Genomic DNA, 19,039 nt, shown 5'->3' on the forward strand with positions numbered 1-19,039 from the left:
AGGAGACGGAAATATGAAATGAATTGCGTTAAGTTAAAAAGGCCATTGCTATAGAGAGAAATATGATGAAATGTGAAATAAACTAAAAGGTCATCCTAGAAGGAAAATGCAAGGGCAACCCCCTCAGCACATTTTCTGTGTGCTACTGAATTCACTCACATCTCCTTTAAAAGATCTCTCTCCCCGGACTACAAATTACAGATCTCATGAGCCATCTAATGAATTCTGAATGTCATCTTGATTTAATGCGAAATGTCAAGAACTACTTCTAAGTAAACGAACATGTCTCCTATAAGTGCCATACAGAGGCCATTTTAATTTGCTGAAACAAAAAACGAAAAAACCAAACAGAACGAACTTTTTCTTCCTGCTACATCTACCATCTTAAAAAAGCGATACCCAGAATTTAAATAACCTATTTTCAGGTGTTACTTAAACAAAAGCATTCGTGTAAGTATTCTTGTAAGAAAAACCAGTGGCAAACAAACAAAACCAGAGCCCAGACGCATAATTCTGGCTGCGAATTTTAAATTAGGTTTCATTTTTCTGGCCTGAAAATTCTGTTCACTAAAACTTCATAGTATAATAGAAACAGACACATAAATCCATTGAGCCTCCGCATAAACAAACATTTTCAGACTTTACTCCTGATGCATTCTTCAAATTACCTGCAAAAAACTAAGTGCTTATAAAGAATGTTTTAGGCTATGCTGATGATTTAAAAACAAGCACACAACCAACATAAAAACAAAGAATCTTCCTCTTTTTCAGGAGAAACGACTTGTGTGAAGTTATCCTCTAGAAACATGTTTGCTGTCAATTCTGGGTGAACCAGGATGGCCGCTTCCGTTCTCGCTCGATGATCCTCTTGCCCTGGTCTTGCTTGGAGGGTGTCTCCCCCAAGTACAGCACCATGGTCTCCACGGTAGGAGCCTTGAAGGGGCCTCCCTCTTGCTTCCCTATCTGTCGTCTGATTTCCGCTGTCTCTTTACGCACCTTCTCATAGCAATAGCCACAGAGGACGTGTTTCTGTTTCAGGTGACCGCATTCAGGACAAACGTCTATATTGTTCTTAAAAAAAACCCAACCAAACAAAAACATTTTAACAAGACGCAATATAACGCACACATCACTGACAGGAATGAGGCTTATATGTAAACTTTCTTGGAATGTCCATGCCGCACAAGGTCACAGGACCACCCAGTTCAACCTCATTTTAATAGGGAAACTGAGGACACACATTGATTTGAATTAGTAGAAAAATTGGGACTAGAATTCAGGTCTACCAACTTTGAATCTGGTACATTTTTACTTAAATACAACAGTCTTATTATGTGAAACGGTACTCCATTCCCCCATCCTCAAAAACTAAACATCTGATAAGGAGCCCATCAACACATTGGGGTGAACCACACAGCCAGCATCTTAAATAAGACACCAAGGTAAAGGGAATTGACTTTTTCTTTCAGTCTATCCTGGGAAGAACAAGGTGATAAACACATTACAAGTTGGCTTCCCCTGGTCATCAGAGTGTAATTCAAATTCCTGTATGGTATGTGGTGTGAGTTTTCTTCCTATAAATTAACACTGATTATTCCTTAATGTAAAACTCCCTATATATTACAATTTGAGGGTTTCATGAGTTTTATATGTCTACCCAACTTTAATAAGACAATTCTAACCTCTAAAGAAGTCCTTTCATTGTGTTCTAAAGGTAGGTTTGAAATATAAAGAAAAATAGTAAACGGGAACATCAAAGAAACTCTGAGCACTTCCGAAGATTAATCTACAAACATCTGTGAGGCAGACGACAAAAAGAACTCCATTTTCTGAACGAAACAAAAAACCTTGCAAATCATTTGCCTCACCGACTTCTCATCTTACTCCAATACCTGGAAAACTGGATCGCACATCCATCTTCGAGGTATGGAAAAAATACCCACCGTCACTTGGTGCCCTTTTCCTAACAAATCCCTCAGCATAACACACTATATGTAGCAGAAAACAATTCACCAAAGGAAATTAATGCACAAGACAAGAGATATTCTTTTCCCTCAGAAAAAACAAAGTCAGGGAAGTCATGTAACAGATCACATTCCTAAACTCTTAAATTCTCTCAACCAAACTGTATGAATTATTGGTGCCTTAATTAATGAAGTATTTTTCAGTTGCACATTTTAAATCTGGTCCCAACTGTGACTCAATAATACTTTAGAGCTTAAGTTCTAAGGGTTTGGTTTAATACTGAACGTGGAGGCTCATGAAAGTCCATTTTCTGTCCTTGAGTTCCATCTGTACTGCCCCATTGCTGGGGAATGCCGTGGAGTAAACAGGAACTCAAATCACGGCTATTAAAGCCATAAATTAACAAATCAAAGGTAAGAAACGCTGGGCTTCCCTGGTGGCGCAGTGGTTAAGAATCCGCCTGCCAATGCAGGTGACATGGGCTCGAGCCCTGGTCCGGGAAGATCCCACACGCTGTGGAGCAACTAAGCCCGTGTGCCACAACTACTGAAGCCCACGTGCCTAGAGCCTGTGCTCCACTACAAGAGAAGCCACCGCAATGAGAAACCCGAGCACCACAACAAAGACAACAGCAACTAGAGAAAAGTCCACGTGCAGCAACGAAGACCCAACACAGCCAAAAATAAATAAATTTTTTTTTTTAAAAAAGGTAAGAAATGCTAAAATTTTTGTTACTAGATCAATGAAGAAAGTGTACCCATGGGACATGGTGGGGAGGGTGAGGAAGAAGAGCACTGAGATCTAGAACTGTCTGAGGATAGGAACACACACAAAGTTTCAAGAGAAGAATGTGACTTCAATAGGAGACTGCTAGGGTTCAAATCCTGCTTCACCTTTTAAGTCTGAGACCACGGGCAAATTCTTTTTGCCTCAGTTTCTTCATCCTAAAACTTAGCAAAACAATATTTACTCTGGAGGATTGTTGTGAGAATATGATGAGAAAATTCATGTAAAGCGCTTAGATACATCATTAGCACTTAATAGATATTAGCTATTTTTATTACTTATCTAAGGATTTTCCTTCACAGTACCTTATTGGATACAGTGAAGAACAGAATAAATCTGTAAGGGCTAGTAAAACCCCATAATCGAATAGATCTACGCTTCTGACTTTAATTTTAGGGTCTGCCATAGTTAAAATGTTTATTCATATATGGTTCAAAATCACACAGCTCAGGACTGGAACAGCTCACAATACAAAAGTCACACAGACTCTTAACAACCCAGTCCTCTGTCCAGACTCTAAACTCCCTCCTTGACTATGTTCCTAAGACTTAGGCTACAAGACAGTAGATACACACACATACATAACGAGAATATTGTATTTAATTTAGGCCAGAGGAATGTAGGCATGTAAGATCTGAAAATAATTCACTCATGGGTTATGTGAATAAACCAACAGAATATGCGGTGGTGGACACGAGAAAAAGCACACCCACAAAAATCACCATCTTACCTTAACTTTAATAAGCTTATGAGGGTTTCTTCTCCTACACCTGTTAACTTCAATGCTGCGTCTGTTTTTGGGAGCTGCCATCCAAAAGATGTTCTCCAAAAAGCTGGAAATCTCCTTACTGCCATTGGTATCATTTGCTGGTTCTGTAAACATAGCTGGACCTTGGACCGCTAATGCTGGTCCTACAAAACAAACATGGAGATACAGAATCAGTTTCTAACTTCTAAATGACCATGTACAGGTATCATTCTCCTTAACAATCAACAATGATGTATCAAAAGGCACACATAAAATATTACACTCAACAGGCATTTAACAGGAAACCTTAGTAGCTACTGAAATATAGTAGAGCTCACACATAATTTTAAAGAACACAGAATTTTTCTTAGTGGCACCTGCTTAAATGAATCGGTTAAATTCTACCAAGAGTTTCTCATAATACAGAACTCAGGGGTTTAGTAGTAAACATGAATAAATCTAAGCTTGAGATTTCCAAAATCCACTTCCTACTGGCACTGAGATAACTGTTGATTGCCCTTTTATATTACATTCAAATTGGGTTAGCTCCTCAGTCATATCCTGGTAGGCCCTTTAAGTCACTTCGTTCTTCATAATATTTAATCTCAATCCCCGTCAGTTCTCTAAGGAAAAGAACTAGCTCATCACTCTTTGTAGAATATTAATTGATTTATGTGATCATCAACATTTCACTTTTGTTTTTAAAATTGTTTATAAAATCAGAGAGATTCCTTTACCCTCTCTTTGCAATATTCCTCAGACTTGCAACAGTTCTTTTGACTTTAGGAACTCTTAAAAATATACAAAGCTGTCTAACACTTAACAACTTGTATTCCTTGTCAATATATCTAAAAGTATTGCTATGCATGGCCTGATGTAATAGCGCAGGCTCTGGAAGGTCTGTGTGACCTTGAGACCTTTCTGAGCCTACTTCTTCAGTTGAAAAGTGGAGACACCTAATGGGATTGTTGTGGAGATTATCTCAGGAAGCACATGTAGGCTTTGACCTATAGGAGGCTCACGGTTCAGACTGCCTGGGTATTATCATTATTATGTTCGGGATACCTTGGAAATCGAGTGGAATGTAAATGTCAAAGCAATGACAATTTTAACAACCAAGACATTTCCCTTTAAAATCACTTTCCGGGGAAAACATGGGATCCGGATTCAACTTCACAAAGCTCAAACGCCACAGAGAGCAAATTGCTTTAGGGGGTGGGATGACTGGAAAGGAAAGATAAGAGAATCTAGATAGTGGCGTCCCTTGATGCTAAGTTAATGAGCTTTGGCTACATTCTGTGTACGAATGGGACGATCAGAGGACTTTTTTTCCTGTTTCTAAGTAAGTGAAAGTCCAGGACAACGTCCCCTACGCGTGGCCGAAGATCAGGACGCGGAAGCAGGGCAGAGCACGAGCGGTGCCCACCACTCTGCCTGGGGTCCCCTCCCCACCACCCCTCTCCACGTACCCCACTGAGGACTGGGAAAGCCTGGCCGGCTCTGCCGAAGTTTCCGCTGCAGTTGCTCCCAAAAGTTCCGGAGGAGTCCCTGGGCTGCGGGCCACAGCAGAACCTTCCGCATCAGCATGGCGGGCGCCATCTTGCTCCCGTAAACCACGCCCACCGGACCGCTGGGTCCCGCCCCTACCTCGAGCATGCGCGCACACACGCAGAGGCGGGCAAACGCGCACCTAGAACTACAACTCCCAGCATGCCCCTGAAGCGTCTCTGACTTTCCTCCAATCAGAGAGAGGGAAAGGAACGCGCGGGGAGGGGAAATGAAAAGAAACGGGCCGCAGTGCGCATGTGTGCGGAAGTGCGCTGGGTCTTCGGGTAAAGATGGCGGAGCGTGGTTACAGCTTTTCGCTGACTACATTCAGGTATGGAAGGGGCCCCGGAGGTCCTCCTCGTAACCGAGGTTGCAGGAACTCTGCTGACCCGGTTTTTACCGTCATGGTCTCTGGCTTGGTGCTTCCGGAGGGCCCAGTAGGGAACGGGGGTGGAAATGCCACTTTGCAAAGTCATTTGCAGGGCCCTCCCGCGGCCTGGGGAGCAGTAGTGCCTGGGGTTCGTGGGAACGCGAGTCGGGGGGTCCGGGGCGACCTTGACGCTGCTGGAGGTTGAGGCCCTCACCCAGGGATTTTCTTTAGTTTTGGAGATTAGGGAAGAAGGTAGCTTTGCATTAGTTGTCTCCGGGTGTCCCGTTCAGAATTCAGGATTTCCTTCCTGACCGAAGTAGGCCTGATTCGGGAGTTTCTGGAGCTCGGAATCTTGGTCAGACCTATGGGGGGCCCTTTTTCTCGGAAAGCCCTAACTTTACAGTTTGGTCCGGGTCTTAGTCTCCATTTGGCACTAATGTCTCTCGAAACCTCTTCCCGCTTTCGTTTTCTTTGGTGCCCCCACTGGAAGCTTAAGGACTGAAAGTGAAAGCGTTATTTATCTTTCTATTCTCTAGTCTTTGTAGGCGCCAAACTACTAGGCTACATTTGCGTTTTGGCTGTTATTTTGGGAAGGGGATGTATTTATTTAAAAAAAAGATTGTAGGCTTTTTAAATTTTAGAACAGGTAGATAAGTATATTTTTCAAAGTAAACTTGAGTTAAGCTATCATCATTCCCAATGTAAGAAAACCGTCACCAAAGGATTTAACAAATCGACTGGGGAAGGATTCAGTTTGCCCATTTTCCTACAGACCAGTGATGCCCCGTTTAATTAAAATGTATTCTTACCTGACTGCTGAAGGCGGGCCGCATCTGACTTGTTGAGGACTTTCTGTGTGGGTGGAGCTTAGTCCATCTCTTTGGGCTACCATCTGTGATAAATGTTATCTCAACACCTTACAGATGAGCTAACCACAGCTCAGGCAAATTAAATAACTCGTCCCTGGTCATAGGTGAGTAGCTGAGTTAACATTCAGACTGGGTTCTTTCTGACGACAAATTTAATACACTTTCCATTACTGTGCGACGTCTTCTTAAAATGCTAAAATACCTTTCTTTTAATAAAAGGTCTCATCATATACAACAATAGGGAGCAATGTTTGCCAGGTAGTTACTGTTCATATTCGTGAACAAAGCAAACCTGGACCTTTATCTTTAAGAGAGTGTAATCCTAGTGGAGCTGAAACATAAAACAACCATATGTTAGCAGGGACTGAATCTTTCTATAATAAATTTCCTTATTAAAACACACTCTTTTGTTTTTTAACATGATAGTGCATTTCTGTTTTAGAGTAAAAAATTTGTTTCCAGCCTGTTGTACTCAGAGTTAAACTACTAAAGGTGGAATGACAAGAGACTGTACTATAGGAGGTGTTCTTGTGGATTACATTTAGTTGGGGATATTGACAATAAGTGGATAATCAAATGGGTGCCTACTAATGCATTCTGAAGAATGTTTTTCCTTTACTCAGGAATTTTTATCAAGAGAGGGAGAAAGAAGGAACAAAACTTTAGATTGGGTCGTCAGGAAACACCAGTGTTCTGGGGGACTGAAAGATGAAAGGGAGCCAACTGTTTGAAGATTTAGGGGTAGAGAGAGTTGCAGACAGAGGGAAGAGCATGTATGAAAGTGCCAAAGTTGACAAGGACCGAACTGATAAGGCCAGTGTGTTAGAGTATAATCAGCAGAGAGTTAGCATGGGTCAGGCCAATTTTGCGGGGCCCTGCAGGCCAGAGTAAGGAGCTTTTATTGTTAAGTGAACCAAGAAGTTATTATAGCATTTAAATGGGGAATGGCATGGTACAAAAGTAACTCCGGGTGGGGGAAGGGAAATAAGAGTGGAAAAGATGAAAACTAGTTGGACGGCTATTTCAGTTATCCCTGGTAGAGATGCTGGTGCTTTGGAATTGGGTAGCGTTATGATTGAATACAAACATGGTTGATAGCTCGGTGAGCTCCCAGGTTCGTGAGCTTTCATACAGAAAGATGCGATGACAGAAGTGTACATGTGTGATTATGGCAGCGGAAGAAAAGCTAACTTTTAAGTTTACCTAATCCTTTAAAATGTCCCCAGAGGTATTTGAACTAGGTATTGAAGAATAATTGAAAGCTGGATGGACCCAGAAAGTCATGATGTGATTATCGAAATAGGGACCATTAAAGGAAAACAAGTACAGCCTAATTTAAAAAATGTAAATGCTTATTGCTGTTATTCTGCTCAAGTCAGCTAATTTTGTCATTTAACAGTCTTTAAACTGCTGCCCCTAGGCTTATTCCTTAAATAGGTCTAGATGTGTGTCTTGTCAGTCAAATGAACCTGGTCATAGGCTGTGTGTTGGAGTACTGACTGAACAGAGCTTACACTTTGTAAATGTTGAAAAAATAATTCAAGTATGATGAATCTTAGCCAAAGAGGAAGCATAGGACAGTATAGGTATGAGTGTGTGGGATTCAACCTAGTCTGGGTGGTCAGGGCAGCTTCCCTGAGGACGTGACATTTCTACTAAGGATTAGAGGATGACTTGGAAGGAGTTCACCAGACAGTGGTGAAGTGCATTGCAGACAGAGGGATTAGCTTGTCAGAGGGGTTTTTGAATGTTGAGTAGTTGTGTGTCTGGAGCAAGATGGGATGGTGTGAGTTGAGACTTGAGTGACAAAGAGAATATCTATAATTTTGTGAAGATAAAACAGATGACCTTCTGAAACTGAAGATTATATTTTCAGTAGTAGACTGGAGATGTGGACCTAGCTGTGTGTCACTTTGGACAAATTACTTTTCATTCAAGGACTTTGTCAATAAAATAGAAAGGTTGGTGACGTTTATAGTATTTGTTCTAACTCAACAGCTAGGTTGAAATAAAATGTGACCTAAAAAGCCAGTTTGGGCCTAGCTAGTAGCATTTGGCTGCCAAACTCATGGAACCAGAAATGTTAAGTATAACCAGCTCATGGCATCTCGAAATAGTTTTGTATTATATAGCAGGTACTTTGTTGTGACTGATATCTAGGTTTTATGTCTTAGGCCATGTTTGCTTTATAAAATGTTTAACTCCACCCACATGGATTATTTGCTGTTACTTGGTATTTAACAGACACATACCTGTTCTTAATAATATTACTTTTTGGTATTTGCTTGCTGCTAATTTTGTGCCAGGAACAAAAGGCATCACTTCATTTAATCTTCACAACAACCTTTGAAATATTCATAGGTAACTACTATACTCCTATTATCCCCTTTACAGATGAGAAAACTGAGGCACAGAGAGGTTAAGTAATTTGCCCAAAGTCACAAGGTTGGTAAGTGGTGAAAGGCAACAGTAATGATGCTGCTTTAAGGGGCAGACAAGAAAAAGCAACCTAAGGAAAGAGATTAGTGTTACACTATGAATAAACTTAGTTTCCGTACAACTTCATGATAAATTTTCGAAGCCCAGCTATTCCTTGATGCTTGATTAATGGATTTGGCCTACTTACCTGCCCTTTCTCAGAGGTGTTCCTCTAATAAGTATTTGGGAATGTGAATTTAGCAATACCTTTGTTTCTCTTTAAGCCCATCTGGTAAACTTGTCCAGATTGAATATGCATTGGCTGCTGTAGCTGGAGGAGCCCCTTCAGTGGGAATTAAAGGTAATTAAATGCTTCATTCATTTGAGATTCCTGTTATTAGTTGTCATAATGTGTTCTTTTGGAATTAATAGGTAATTAATGTAAAAGTAAATAGCTGTGGCAGCATAATTTTTTAACAGTTCTTTTTGGGTTGTTTTGTTTTATAAATTTATTTATTTATTTTTGGCTGCATTGGGTCTTTGTTGCTGTGCGCGGGCTTTCTCTAGTTGCAACGAGCGGGGGCTACTCTTTGTTACGGTGTGCAGGCCTCTCACTGCGGTGGCTTCTCTTTGTTGCAGAGCACGGGCTCGGGCTCTAGGCTCATGGGCTCACTACTTGTGGCTCGCGGGCTCTAGAGCGCAGGGTCAGTAGTTGTGGCGCACGGGCTTAGTTGCTCCGTGGCATGTGGGATCTTCCCAGACCAGGGCTTGAACCTGTGTCCTGAGTTGGTAAGTGGATTCTTAACCACTGCGCCACCAGGGAAGTCCCAACAGTTCTTTTTATTAATCTACAGTATTTTGATGTTTAAAGAAAGTAATAAGCCAAAGAAGATGAATATTTTTTTTCAAAATAAATAATCGCACCTTTATCTATTGTGATAACCCACAAATAGTTTTTCCTATTCAGAAAACTGAGTATTCTTTTGTTTTTTTCCACTGATTATGTATCACTGTTCTCTGGCAGTTTTTTTCTTTCCATAACTTAGAAAAGGTTAATCATAAGATAACTTATAAAAAACATATCATTGGTTGTAAAATTTCAGATTATAAGAACAGTAGGCCAAGTAGGCAGAATTCCATTAGTTTAAAACATATGGACTCTTTCTTAAGAAAAGTTGTGTAATACCTTTAGCTGAGGGACTTCTTAGTGCAATCCAGATGACCATTGAGGGAAAGTTGATTTACCTTTCCTTGGGTAATTTTAATATAGAAATCCAGAAGAAAAGCTTTTATAAATAAGAAGAAATAAAGGAGTTTGGCTGAAATGCTTCCGCAACTAGAAAACTGTTGAAGCAGAGTCTTTAAATAACATTTAAGTCTTCTTTTTTTTAAAGCTGCAAATGGTGTGGTCTTGGCAACTGAGAAGAAACAGAAATCCATTTTGTATGACGAGCGAAGTGTCCACAAAGTGGAACCAATCACCAAGCATATAGGTTTGGTGTATAGCGGCATGGGCCCAGATTACAGGTACCTTGTACCCTTTATTCTTTTTCTCACCATCTCATGAATTCCTTGTAATCTATACTTTGAGGAGAAAAATCAAAGGATGTTTTTCCTTTAATCTCCCAACTTCTCATCGTTGGCAGCTGAACTTAGTTTGCTAGTATGAGACAGACTGGGGCTTATTTGAAGGAGAAGAGCTCAGTGCCACTCAGTCGTAAAAGAGGAGATGGATACTTACCCCTCTCATCTCTGTTCAGTGGTTTTCCCTTCTGATCATAATACCTCTTCTACCATCCAAGGGCTCAGCAAGGGCTTTGCTGTTCTCTAAATGTATTTTAAAAACAACAAAAGCAATACATGTTATAATAAACTATATATTTTTAAAGTTGTCAGACAGCAAAAGAAAGCATACCATCCAGAGTTAACCTCATTTTATTTACTTCTGTTTTTAGCAAAGGGACAGAATTCTCAAAAGGCCACTGAAAGTTGTGGAGTATGACAGCCAGTGTGGATCCAGATGTTTATATAATCATTCCTTTGATATTTCACAGGAAGAGAGTAATCCTGTTACATCAGGGTGCCAGCAGGTTTAAAGAGATTGGCAGCTTTCTGTTTGTCATTTAAGAAGCAAAAGGAATATTATTACTTCATTCTTGAGTTTGTGGAGTAAGATAGGTAGAGCCAAAATTTCATGAGTTAGAAAAAGCACCAGTGTCACTGGCATGTGATCAGGCTTCACTACAGTGGATCCTGTTACCACTGCACGGAAGGGAGACTGCAGTGTACTAGCACTCACAGAATAAACTGACACCACAGGAGTATTGTTCAGAGGGCTAATGTGCAGAGCTCAGATTAGCACACGAGCAGGTAAAGGTAAATCCTGCTTCTCTTGCTAGTATATTTAATTGTTACACTTTTGACAAATTTTACATTTTTTTAAGTTATAATTAGTTTCACGCTGTTCATTCATCTCTGGAAGGTACCCTTTGAATTCCAATCTGTGGAACAAGATTGAGGCAGAGTGAGAAACATATGCCTGAACACGTGTGTGTGTGCGTATTAGCGTGTTGCCTGGAGTGAAATATAAAAAGGCAAGGTGCCTGCCCTTGGGATAAGGGGCGCACAATCTTGAAGACGCTGTGGCGAGATATAAAGTTCTTGTATACGCTAGAGCCATGGCTGCTAAGCTAATGGGTACCCCCCAGTCCATAGTTTCCTTCCTTTTGCCTTGTTCTTGTTCATCTATGGTTTGTCTCCTCAGTGATGCTCTGATATTTTCTTGTAAATTAACCATAATCAGATTTAAGAACAAGACTGGCTTAGAGCGAAGAGCTACTATTAGAGATACATGTCAAACTTGTGCTATAGGTATATGCCTACAGAAGGAGAATGAGTCTTTAGATAGTAAAGCATCTGAATTTTAATTAAATCTTATTTCTTTTCTGTTTGTCAGAGTGCTTGTGCACAGAGCTCGAAAACTAGCTCAACAATACTATCTTGTTTACCAAGAGCCCATTCCCACAGCTCAGCTGGTACAGAGAGTAGCTTCCGTGATGCAAGAATACACCCAGTCAGGGTAGGTTGATTTTATTACTTTAAATGTGTCATGAATTAGAAAAAAAATCATTTTATGAGTAGACATATTTTTTTAGAAAGGGCTTAGTATTCCTATATTTCCTTAATCAGTGGAGAAAATCACTATGATGAACACTTCTGATCTTAACTGGACCCGAAATATTTTTTTAAAGAGAAAATGGGAATGTTTTCTTGCTGTTCGTATAGTAGCAGAAACCAACTTCTAGATAACGTCCTTTTGCTAGTAATTAAAACATTTCTGTATGGGCAGACAGTCATTGCTGCTTCCAAATTTATCTTCTAACCAGAAATGATTGTAAGCACATGATGAAAGCAATAACTCTGACACATCCGTATTTATTTAATTCCAGTGTTCTTCAGCTTGGGTGTGAACACGGATGAGGTAGCTGCTGATTTGTAAAGCCAGTGGAAAAGCTGCGTTTGTTGAAATGTGTCATTTTGTTAGGACACTGTTACTCCACACTTATTAACCCTGATGTTTGTATCACTCCATTTACCAAAATGATTTGACTGTCTTTTCTCAGTACCATAAAGAAAATTCATTTTGAATTGATTTGTTTAGAATGGTGTTAAATACTTTTTAAGGAGCTTAGAAGTCTAATTCGGTTTACCTGATCACTTGCTTTACTTGAGGGTATTAATAAATTCTTAGCTTAGGTTGACTTTAACACCATGAAGATGGCAAGTAATTTTCATTTCTCTCTCTTCAGTGGTGTTCGTCCATTTGGAGTTTCTTTACTTATTTGTGGTTGGAATGAGGGGCGACCATATTTATTTCAGTCAGATCCATCTGTAAGTATCATTAGATGTATTGGAGGGATTTGTCGAAGGGCTCTTTGAATATCTAGTAAAAATAGAAGCCATAAAAAGCTTAAAAATTAGAGTATTTTCTCTTTTTGTTTTTCATTTGGGCTTTAGAAGTGGTGTATATTCACTTGCACATTTAAAATGTTGGTAATTCAGTCTTCTGATAAGGAAGCCACTTTAGTTCTGCCCCCCGTGTTCTTCTGGTATGTTGCTTGACTTCACATACTTTGAATGATTAGTTGAAATAGTTGTTATCAAGTCTCTTTAAATCTGTGGAATTCTTTTACTTTTAAAAAATTATAATTAAAGGTAAGGGTCTGGGTGGGGGCAGTGCCCTTTGCAGTCAGTTTAATCTTGGGGCTGACTTCAGTGTGACTCTTCCTGTACAAATATTGATGTCCATCTTGAATTCGATGTTTTGCAAAATGGGTGAGTTGTCTGCTCTAAAGCAGAAGATTGGTGTTCAGGTTAGCAGGTGTCTGTAGAGGGTACCACTCCTCCACGTGTCGCACATCTGTCACTCATGTTTGCTGTGAGGAGACCTGAAAGAAAAAACTCGTGATTAGAAACTGATCTTTCATAGTTTATAGATCACTAGATAATGGCAAGTTCACTCAATTCAAACTAGCTTTGTAATCTGAAAAGGCAAAAAAAAAAAAAATTTTTTTGATTGTTACTTAAATCAGAAAAATTAAGTATTTGGGGAACTTTGACAGTGTCTGCTACCCCATATCCGAGCTTCTGAAGCTAAGTGACATGCCCTCTTACCTCCCTTTCCTGGGGGTAGCAGAGCCAGCATCACTGGCATCCAGCTTTCACCTTTTGCCCTTTTCCCCCTGTTGTGTCTAAAAGGCAGTCGGTTCTTTTAAAATAGGTTTTGTCTGTTTCTTTCAGTGTCTGTGTGTATGTGTGTGTATGTATTTTTTCAATAGATGAGTCATGTTATATAGGACATACTGCTGCTGCTTTCATTCAACATTAGATTACAAAATATCAACACCTTTGAAAAATTTTAATGCAAAGCTGTGTCTTTTTAATTTATTTGCTGCTGCTGCTGAAGAACTGGTCACCATTTTTCAGATATATATGACAGATTTCTAGAGCCCTTCAGTCCTAGTAAGCTACAGTATTATTTGTGATTATTTGCTCTGAGTCAACCTCAGTTTCTTTTTTTTTTAACATAAATTTTGTACAATAAGTTGCACATATTTAAAGTGTACAGTTTGTTGGGTTTTTGATGTACGTAAATGCCTGAGAAAACCATCACTACAGTGAAGATGCTGGACTTCTCCATAACCTCCAAAAGTTTCTTCATGCCTTTCTGTTATTTATCTCACTAACGTATTTTATGGTGTATTCCGTTGCATTCCAGTAAATATTTTGTGACCTTAGAAGTTAGAGACGAAATTATTGAACTGAGACATAAATGTCAGCATCCTAAGTAATTAGGTTAATGATTTAAAATGTTCTTTTCCTCTTCCCTTCCTGACTAGGGAGCTTACTTTGCCTGGAAAGCCACAGCAATGGGAAAGAACTATGTGAATGGGAAAACTTTCCTTGAGAAAAGGTGGGCTTATAAAACTAGATTCATTAGCAAACTTACTTTACAGTTTTCAGCTCTCTTTAAATAATACCATGAATCTAAACAAATTTGTTGTATGACTGTGTATTCAAGCCTATTTACCTGATAGAACAAACAAACTTTTCTCTACTCTGGCTCCCCAGCCTTCAGTATATTAAGTGGTAATATTCATTTCTTACGAACTTCTCTTCCTGCATTCTCATGCTTTTTTTCCTAAATATTATTTTTATTTTTTTACTTCATTTTTCCTACTATCTCAAAGAAAAGAAAAAAAGACCATTGGATTTGGAGTAAAAAAATTGGGGAGGAAAATTTTTAAATGATGTAAGTGATAACAGCTTACATTTTGACGATTACAAAAAAAAAAATTGTGAAGCCAAACCCGGTGTTGATGGTGGATTAAAGTTGTGATGTATGTACTTGATAAAAAGCGGGGCGATGTGTAAAAATCTGTCCTGCCAGCACAGCAGACTGCTTTCCCTTACTTCCAGCTGTATTCTAGACTCAGCATTATTGTAGCCCACCAAAAAATGTCCTACATTTTGAATGGGAAGAGTTCGCAATTGATTTTAACCACCAAATGAACCTTCTCAGTACATTTTCACATAATATTCATGTTAAGATTATTTAAAAATCTTAGACTCGGGATTAATTGGTAAATTTAAATAAGCTTCGGATTTTAAAGCAATTTTTTTTCCTTTTACATATTAGTGAGTCTTCCAAACATAAAAAACATAAGAAATTTTAGCAGAAGTCTGATTTCTCTGCTTTATTTTTATAAATTGTTATAATATTGCCACCACACTCTGATTGTATTAAAATGTTTATACTTAAGGAAGTTTCCTAAAATAAACTCACGTTAGGGTTACACTCTTCGTGATGTCGGGAATGCACACCAAATAATTGTCAATTTCTTATCTGGGGGCAGCTAGCTCCGTGAGGTGACAAAAAGAATTAATCTGTAACTTAATATTTTTAAGAGTGTTTTAGATGTTTAAGAAATCTTACGCTGTTGCTATCATTGTGTTTACATAGTCATAAATAATGTTAATAGTGCCGTAAATCATTGGGTTTTTTTCAAAAAATTCTTCAGATATAATGAAGATCTGGAACTTGAAGATGCCATTCATACAGCCATATTAACCCTAAAGGTTAGTTCAATATCTAACAGTTGGATTTGTAGTGATTGTATAATTAACTGCTTAGAAAATTGAAATTTTTCCCTCCCTCTTGATCAGGAAAGCTTTGAAGGGCAGATGACAGAAGATAACATAGAAGTTGGAATCTGCAATGAAGCCGGATTTAGGAGGCTGACTCCAACTGAAGTTAAGGATTACTTGGCTGCCATTGCATAACAATGAAGTGACTGAAAATCTGGAATTTCAGATAACCTCTCTACTTAAACATGTTTAAAGTATGTTTTTGTTTTGCAGACTTTTTGCATACTTATTTCTACATGGTTTGATGGACTGATGTTTTTAAAATGAGACTTATAAATCATAATAAACCGTTAAATTCAACTTCCTGCTTTTTAGGAATTAGTAAAATTTTAACATAGTTATATCCTGCTTTTCATCACAGTTGATTTCTGGAAACTACAAAGCAGAATGGTGAAACTGTCTTTAGTCCTCATGCAGTTTGGGTTAAGTCAAATCTTGTTACTCTCTTTGCTGTCAGATGTCTGCTTCAGTAAAGCAAAATGCTGATTTCGGTAAACATCACTGCTTTTAGAGCTGGGAGAATCTGCAGACTTTCGTGGATTCTGAGACAAGGTGGAAGCATAGATGTTTTTCAGGCACCGTTCAGTGTGTGTCAGTGAAACCCTAGCATGCTCTGTGAGGTTGCGCTGGAGCTGCCAGGAGTGCTAAGCCAAACAGTCTCCTATAGGAGATATATTGTGTACATACGTAAAAAATGGTGCGCTAGTTCCTGTTGGTTTTCCCATCGCAAGTAGGTACATGTATTTAAAAAGAGCCCCCTAGAATCTACTAAATCTTTTTAACTCAAGGATGAACGTGAGTGCTGGAAATAAAATACTAATACTTAAATGTCAAAATTATGGCTTAAGTCTCTCCCTCATTCATGTAATCTCAGTGTAATCAGAACCTTCACTGCAAATTAAGGCTCATAGAAGCAAGCAGATAATGGGGTACCTGAAGCCTGTTTTCATTATATGTGAAGGCATAGCACTTAGTTTTCTTTTTTTGTTTTTAAGGCATTGGAGGATAAGAGAGATCATGTCATTAGTCTTGCTCACAGAGCATAGAGTTTATGAATGTCACTGTTCTTACCAACAAAGAGATCGCGGGCATTTCTGTGATTTAAATGTGGCTCTAAAGATCTTGATTATGATCTAGCCAAGTTTAGGCTCTTTAGGCAAGAGCCTTATCTTGGAGCATGTCTGTCAGGATTCCCAGTTCTACCCACTGTCACTGTAACACCCCTGTAAGTGGCTGAAGCGTTATGATGGGAGATGGGAGATACCAACTTGACCTATTTCTAGACATTTGTCTTGAACGCCTCAGTTAACATAACAGTCTCTCCTCGTCGGCTCTTGGTACCTTGTGAATCCAGCACGCTAGAAGGTGAACTTAGTGTTAAAAAGGAATGGTTTTTGGAGTTAGGTCTCAACTCTCCCACTTAACTGGCCAAGTGACTGCACAAAGTAATTATCTCAGAGTGTTTTCTCAGGACTAAACTTGATTATGCAAGTGAAAGGCCTGGCAAGGTTAATGGTTAAGTACCCCATAAGTTTTAGCTCCTTTGAATTTGCTTAGGCTCTCTCTAATGTCTCATATTAAGAAACCAGAGGAATGCCAAAATTCTACAAATCAAAGAAGGGAAGAGTAAAGGCATTTTTATTTAGGACAAAAAGAAAGCAACGTGGAGGTTCTTATTGAGTGCTAACACAGTAAGTCCTATGGAATAAAGAAAGGAAGAATTAGCTGAAGCAGATCTGTGTCCAGGTTCTGTTCTTTGCCTCTTTGCCCCATTAAGTACAAAGCCTAGCTCAGCTGAAGCTGCCTAGAACTCCCTTGGTTCTCAGTTTGTTCTTTCCATTGACCTAAATTTTCACTTGTCCCCTTTTGTTCCATTTCTTGGGAAACTCAAGTTTTTGGTCTGACAACCCATTATGCATCCCTGAATGTTCTCCAACTCTTCTGTCATTTCTAGCCAGTGGATTCTAGCTTCTTTTAATCTTATTTAAGTATCATAATGCTCCTAATATACAGTCCCCTCTCCATTTTTGGTCCAATTTTTTTGTATCTTCTCTTAAAAAATTTGCTTCCACTTGTTTTTCTCTTCCAGTTCCTCAACTGAACCGTGAATCCAAGTTTGCAAAACAATTATTAGCAGTGAAACATGGAAATGTTTAAAATTCACACATGGGGGGAAGAGGGAGTTGAAAAGGAAAGGGAAATAAGGAAGAAAAGTAATATTGATCTTTATCCAGTGCTGGCTTATTGGGTACTGATTAGGTGAGAAGGGTGATCAAAGGATTTTTCATCTATTGTTCGACTATGTTCATGGACTGAAACCGCCAACTCTAAGCCTTAACTTCACCTCTTTATCACGCGTCTCCTTGCTGATGTAGGCAAGCTCTGAGCCCCTGTTGTAAAGAAACACAAGCTGATACTCAATGAAGTGCCTGAGAACATGTAAGAGTTGGTAACTCCTTTGGTTTAGAATCCTAATTTCCTGAAACCCAGTCCAGTGGTCCTGTATTAATGTCACGTTGCCTCACACGGTTCCTTCAGTTCAGACTCCTCCCTTGACCCTGCTCTCAAGTACCTTATTATCGAACCAGCAATACCTGCCTGCCAAGTAAGTGATAGCTTCCTAAGCATGAGCCTATTTTAAAAGTTAGATAACTTTTAACACTTGATCAAAGGCCCTGTCCCTGAGTTTCATCACTTTTCCCATTTTGAGTATTCCATCAGGTACTCCCATATTTCAAAACAGTAGGCTTATTGTGGTTATTTCTGGATTCCTGAAGGTCAGCCATCATATAACCATTTTATTCTGCAAGATGAGAATTTAGAACTCTTATACCACCCTCACTTCCCTTCTGCTTTAATTAGATCACAATGTTTAGCATAAAAGATTTTTATTAGGGGTATGTAAGTATACTGTGATTGCTTTTCCTCACTTTTTTGCTTTGTTTTCCCTGTAGCTGTCACTAATTCTTGCCAGTTCCCCCCTAACGGGATTGCAAAACCCTCTGCACAGTTTTCCTCACTGTCAGATACAAGGTAATCTGACAGTTCTCACCCAACCCTTCGCAGCCCCTCTCCCCCAGCACCATTTCAAGAAGTTTCTTGAAACCCTCTCTTTCTGCTCTAATCCAAGCTGGTTGCGTCTTTGAAACTCTTTCTTCTCCTCTTGTCTCTTGATTGGCTGGGTTTAAAAATTCTAGGTTAGAAAGAAATGTCTCCACATTTAAACTCCTATTAATTGGATACTGGAGCCTTTTGTTTTTGCTATATTTTTCACCTATTTTTTTAAATCTACTTTTTAGTAGATTTTTACACTCTTCTTTTCTATTGATGTTTTTAAGATTTGGGATATTTTTAATTTTGAAGAACTCTTTCCTATACTCCATTATCTCCCCTTTAAAAACAATTCTTCTTTGATTTATGGCTGAAATATCTTCTATCTGAGGAGGCTAGTTAAAGATATTTAAAAAATTTTTTTTTGTTGTTCTGCTTTCTGTTTCCTTTAGATTCCAAACAGAAAAATGTTTGGAAGTGCTGTGTTTGTGAATCCCAAACCTACCTACTGGGGGATGCCGAATATCAGCACCTATAAGCCATTTCTCTGTGGTCTTTCATTTGCTCTGTTTCTCC

At 39.1% G+C, this 19,039-nt stretch overlaps 2 protein-coding genes across 3 annotated transcripts; one reads left to right on the top strand and one right to left on the bottom strand.

Moving 5' to 3' along the window:
* Window positions 1-219: 219 nt before the first annotated feature.
* Window positions 220-5,137, bottom strand: MRPL32 (mitochondrial ribosomal protein L32). The gene is made up of 3 exons (XM_067745848.1): window positions 4,969-5,137; window positions 3,482-3,663; window positions 220-1,071 (listed from the first exon to the last, which is right to left on the bottom strand). Exons 1-3 carry the CDS (start codon window positions 5,096-5,098, stop codon window positions 817-819), a joined length of 567 nt encoding a protein of 188 aa, XP_067601949.1. The 5' UTR covers window positions 5,099-5,137; the 3' UTR covers window positions 220-816.
* Window positions 5,138-5,246: 109 nt separating this feature from the next.
* PSMA2 (proteasome 20S subunit alpha 2) lies at window positions 5,247-15,712 on the top strand. 2 transcript variants are annotated; one of them, XM_067745850.1, is made up of 8 exons: window positions 5,247-5,378; window positions 8,989-9,065; window positions 10,099-10,231; window positions 11,661-11,783; window positions 12,514-12,595; window positions 14,104-14,177; window positions 15,286-15,343; window positions 15,431-15,712. In XM_067745850.1, exons 1-8 carry the CDS (start codon window positions 5,338-5,340, stop codon window positions 15,545-15,547), a joined length of 705 nt encoding a protein of 234 aa, XP_067601951.1. In that variant the 5' UTR covers window positions 5,247-5,337; the 3' UTR covers window positions 15,548-15,712. The 2 variants fall into 2 exon arrangements, with proteins under 2 accessions (XP_067601951.1, XP_067601952.1); XM_067745851.1 differs by lacking the exon at window positions 11,661-11,783.
* Window positions 15,713-19,039: the final 3,327 nt, after the last annotated feature.

Source organism: Pseudorca crassidens, chromosome 8 (genome assembly GCF_039906515.1).
Source record: "Pseudorca crassidens isolate mPseCra1 chromosome 8, mPseCra1.hap1, whole genome shotgun sequence".
Classification (NCBI taxonomy): Eukaryota; Metazoa; Chordata; class Mammalia; order Artiodactyla; family Delphinidae; genus Pseudorca; species Pseudorca crassidens.

What these genes read in the sequence shown, in the direction of transcription:
- MRPL32 (XM_067745848.1), bottom strand. Translation starts at nt 5,098, where the DNA reads ATGGCGCCCGCCATGCTGATGCGGAAGGTTCTGCTGTGGCCCGCAGCC. An exon ending in CTTTCCCAGTCCTCAGTGGG is followed by an intron (nt 3,664 to 4,968) that starts GTACGTGGAGAG and finishes TTTGTTTTGTAG; the next exon opens with GACCAGCATTAGCGGTCCAA. An exon ending in ATAAGCTTATTAAAGTTAAG is followed by an intron (nt 1,072 to 3,481) that starts GTAAGATGGTGA and finishes GTTTTTTTTAAG; the next exon opens with AACAATATAGACGTTTGTCC.
- PSMA2 (XM_067745850.1), top strand. Translation starts at nt 5,338, where the DNA reads ATGGCGGAGCGTGGTTACAGCTTTTCGCTGACTACATTCAG. An exon ending in TTTTCGCTGACTACATTCAG is followed by an intron (nt 5,379 to 8,988) that starts GTATGGAAGGGG and finishes TTTCTCTTTAAG; the next exon opens with CCCATCTGGTAAACTTGTCC. An exon ending in CCCTTCAGTGGGAATTAAAG is followed by an intron (nt 9,066 to 10,098) that starts GTAATTAAATGC and finishes TTTTTTTTAAAG; the next exon opens with CTGCAAATGGTGTGGTCTTG.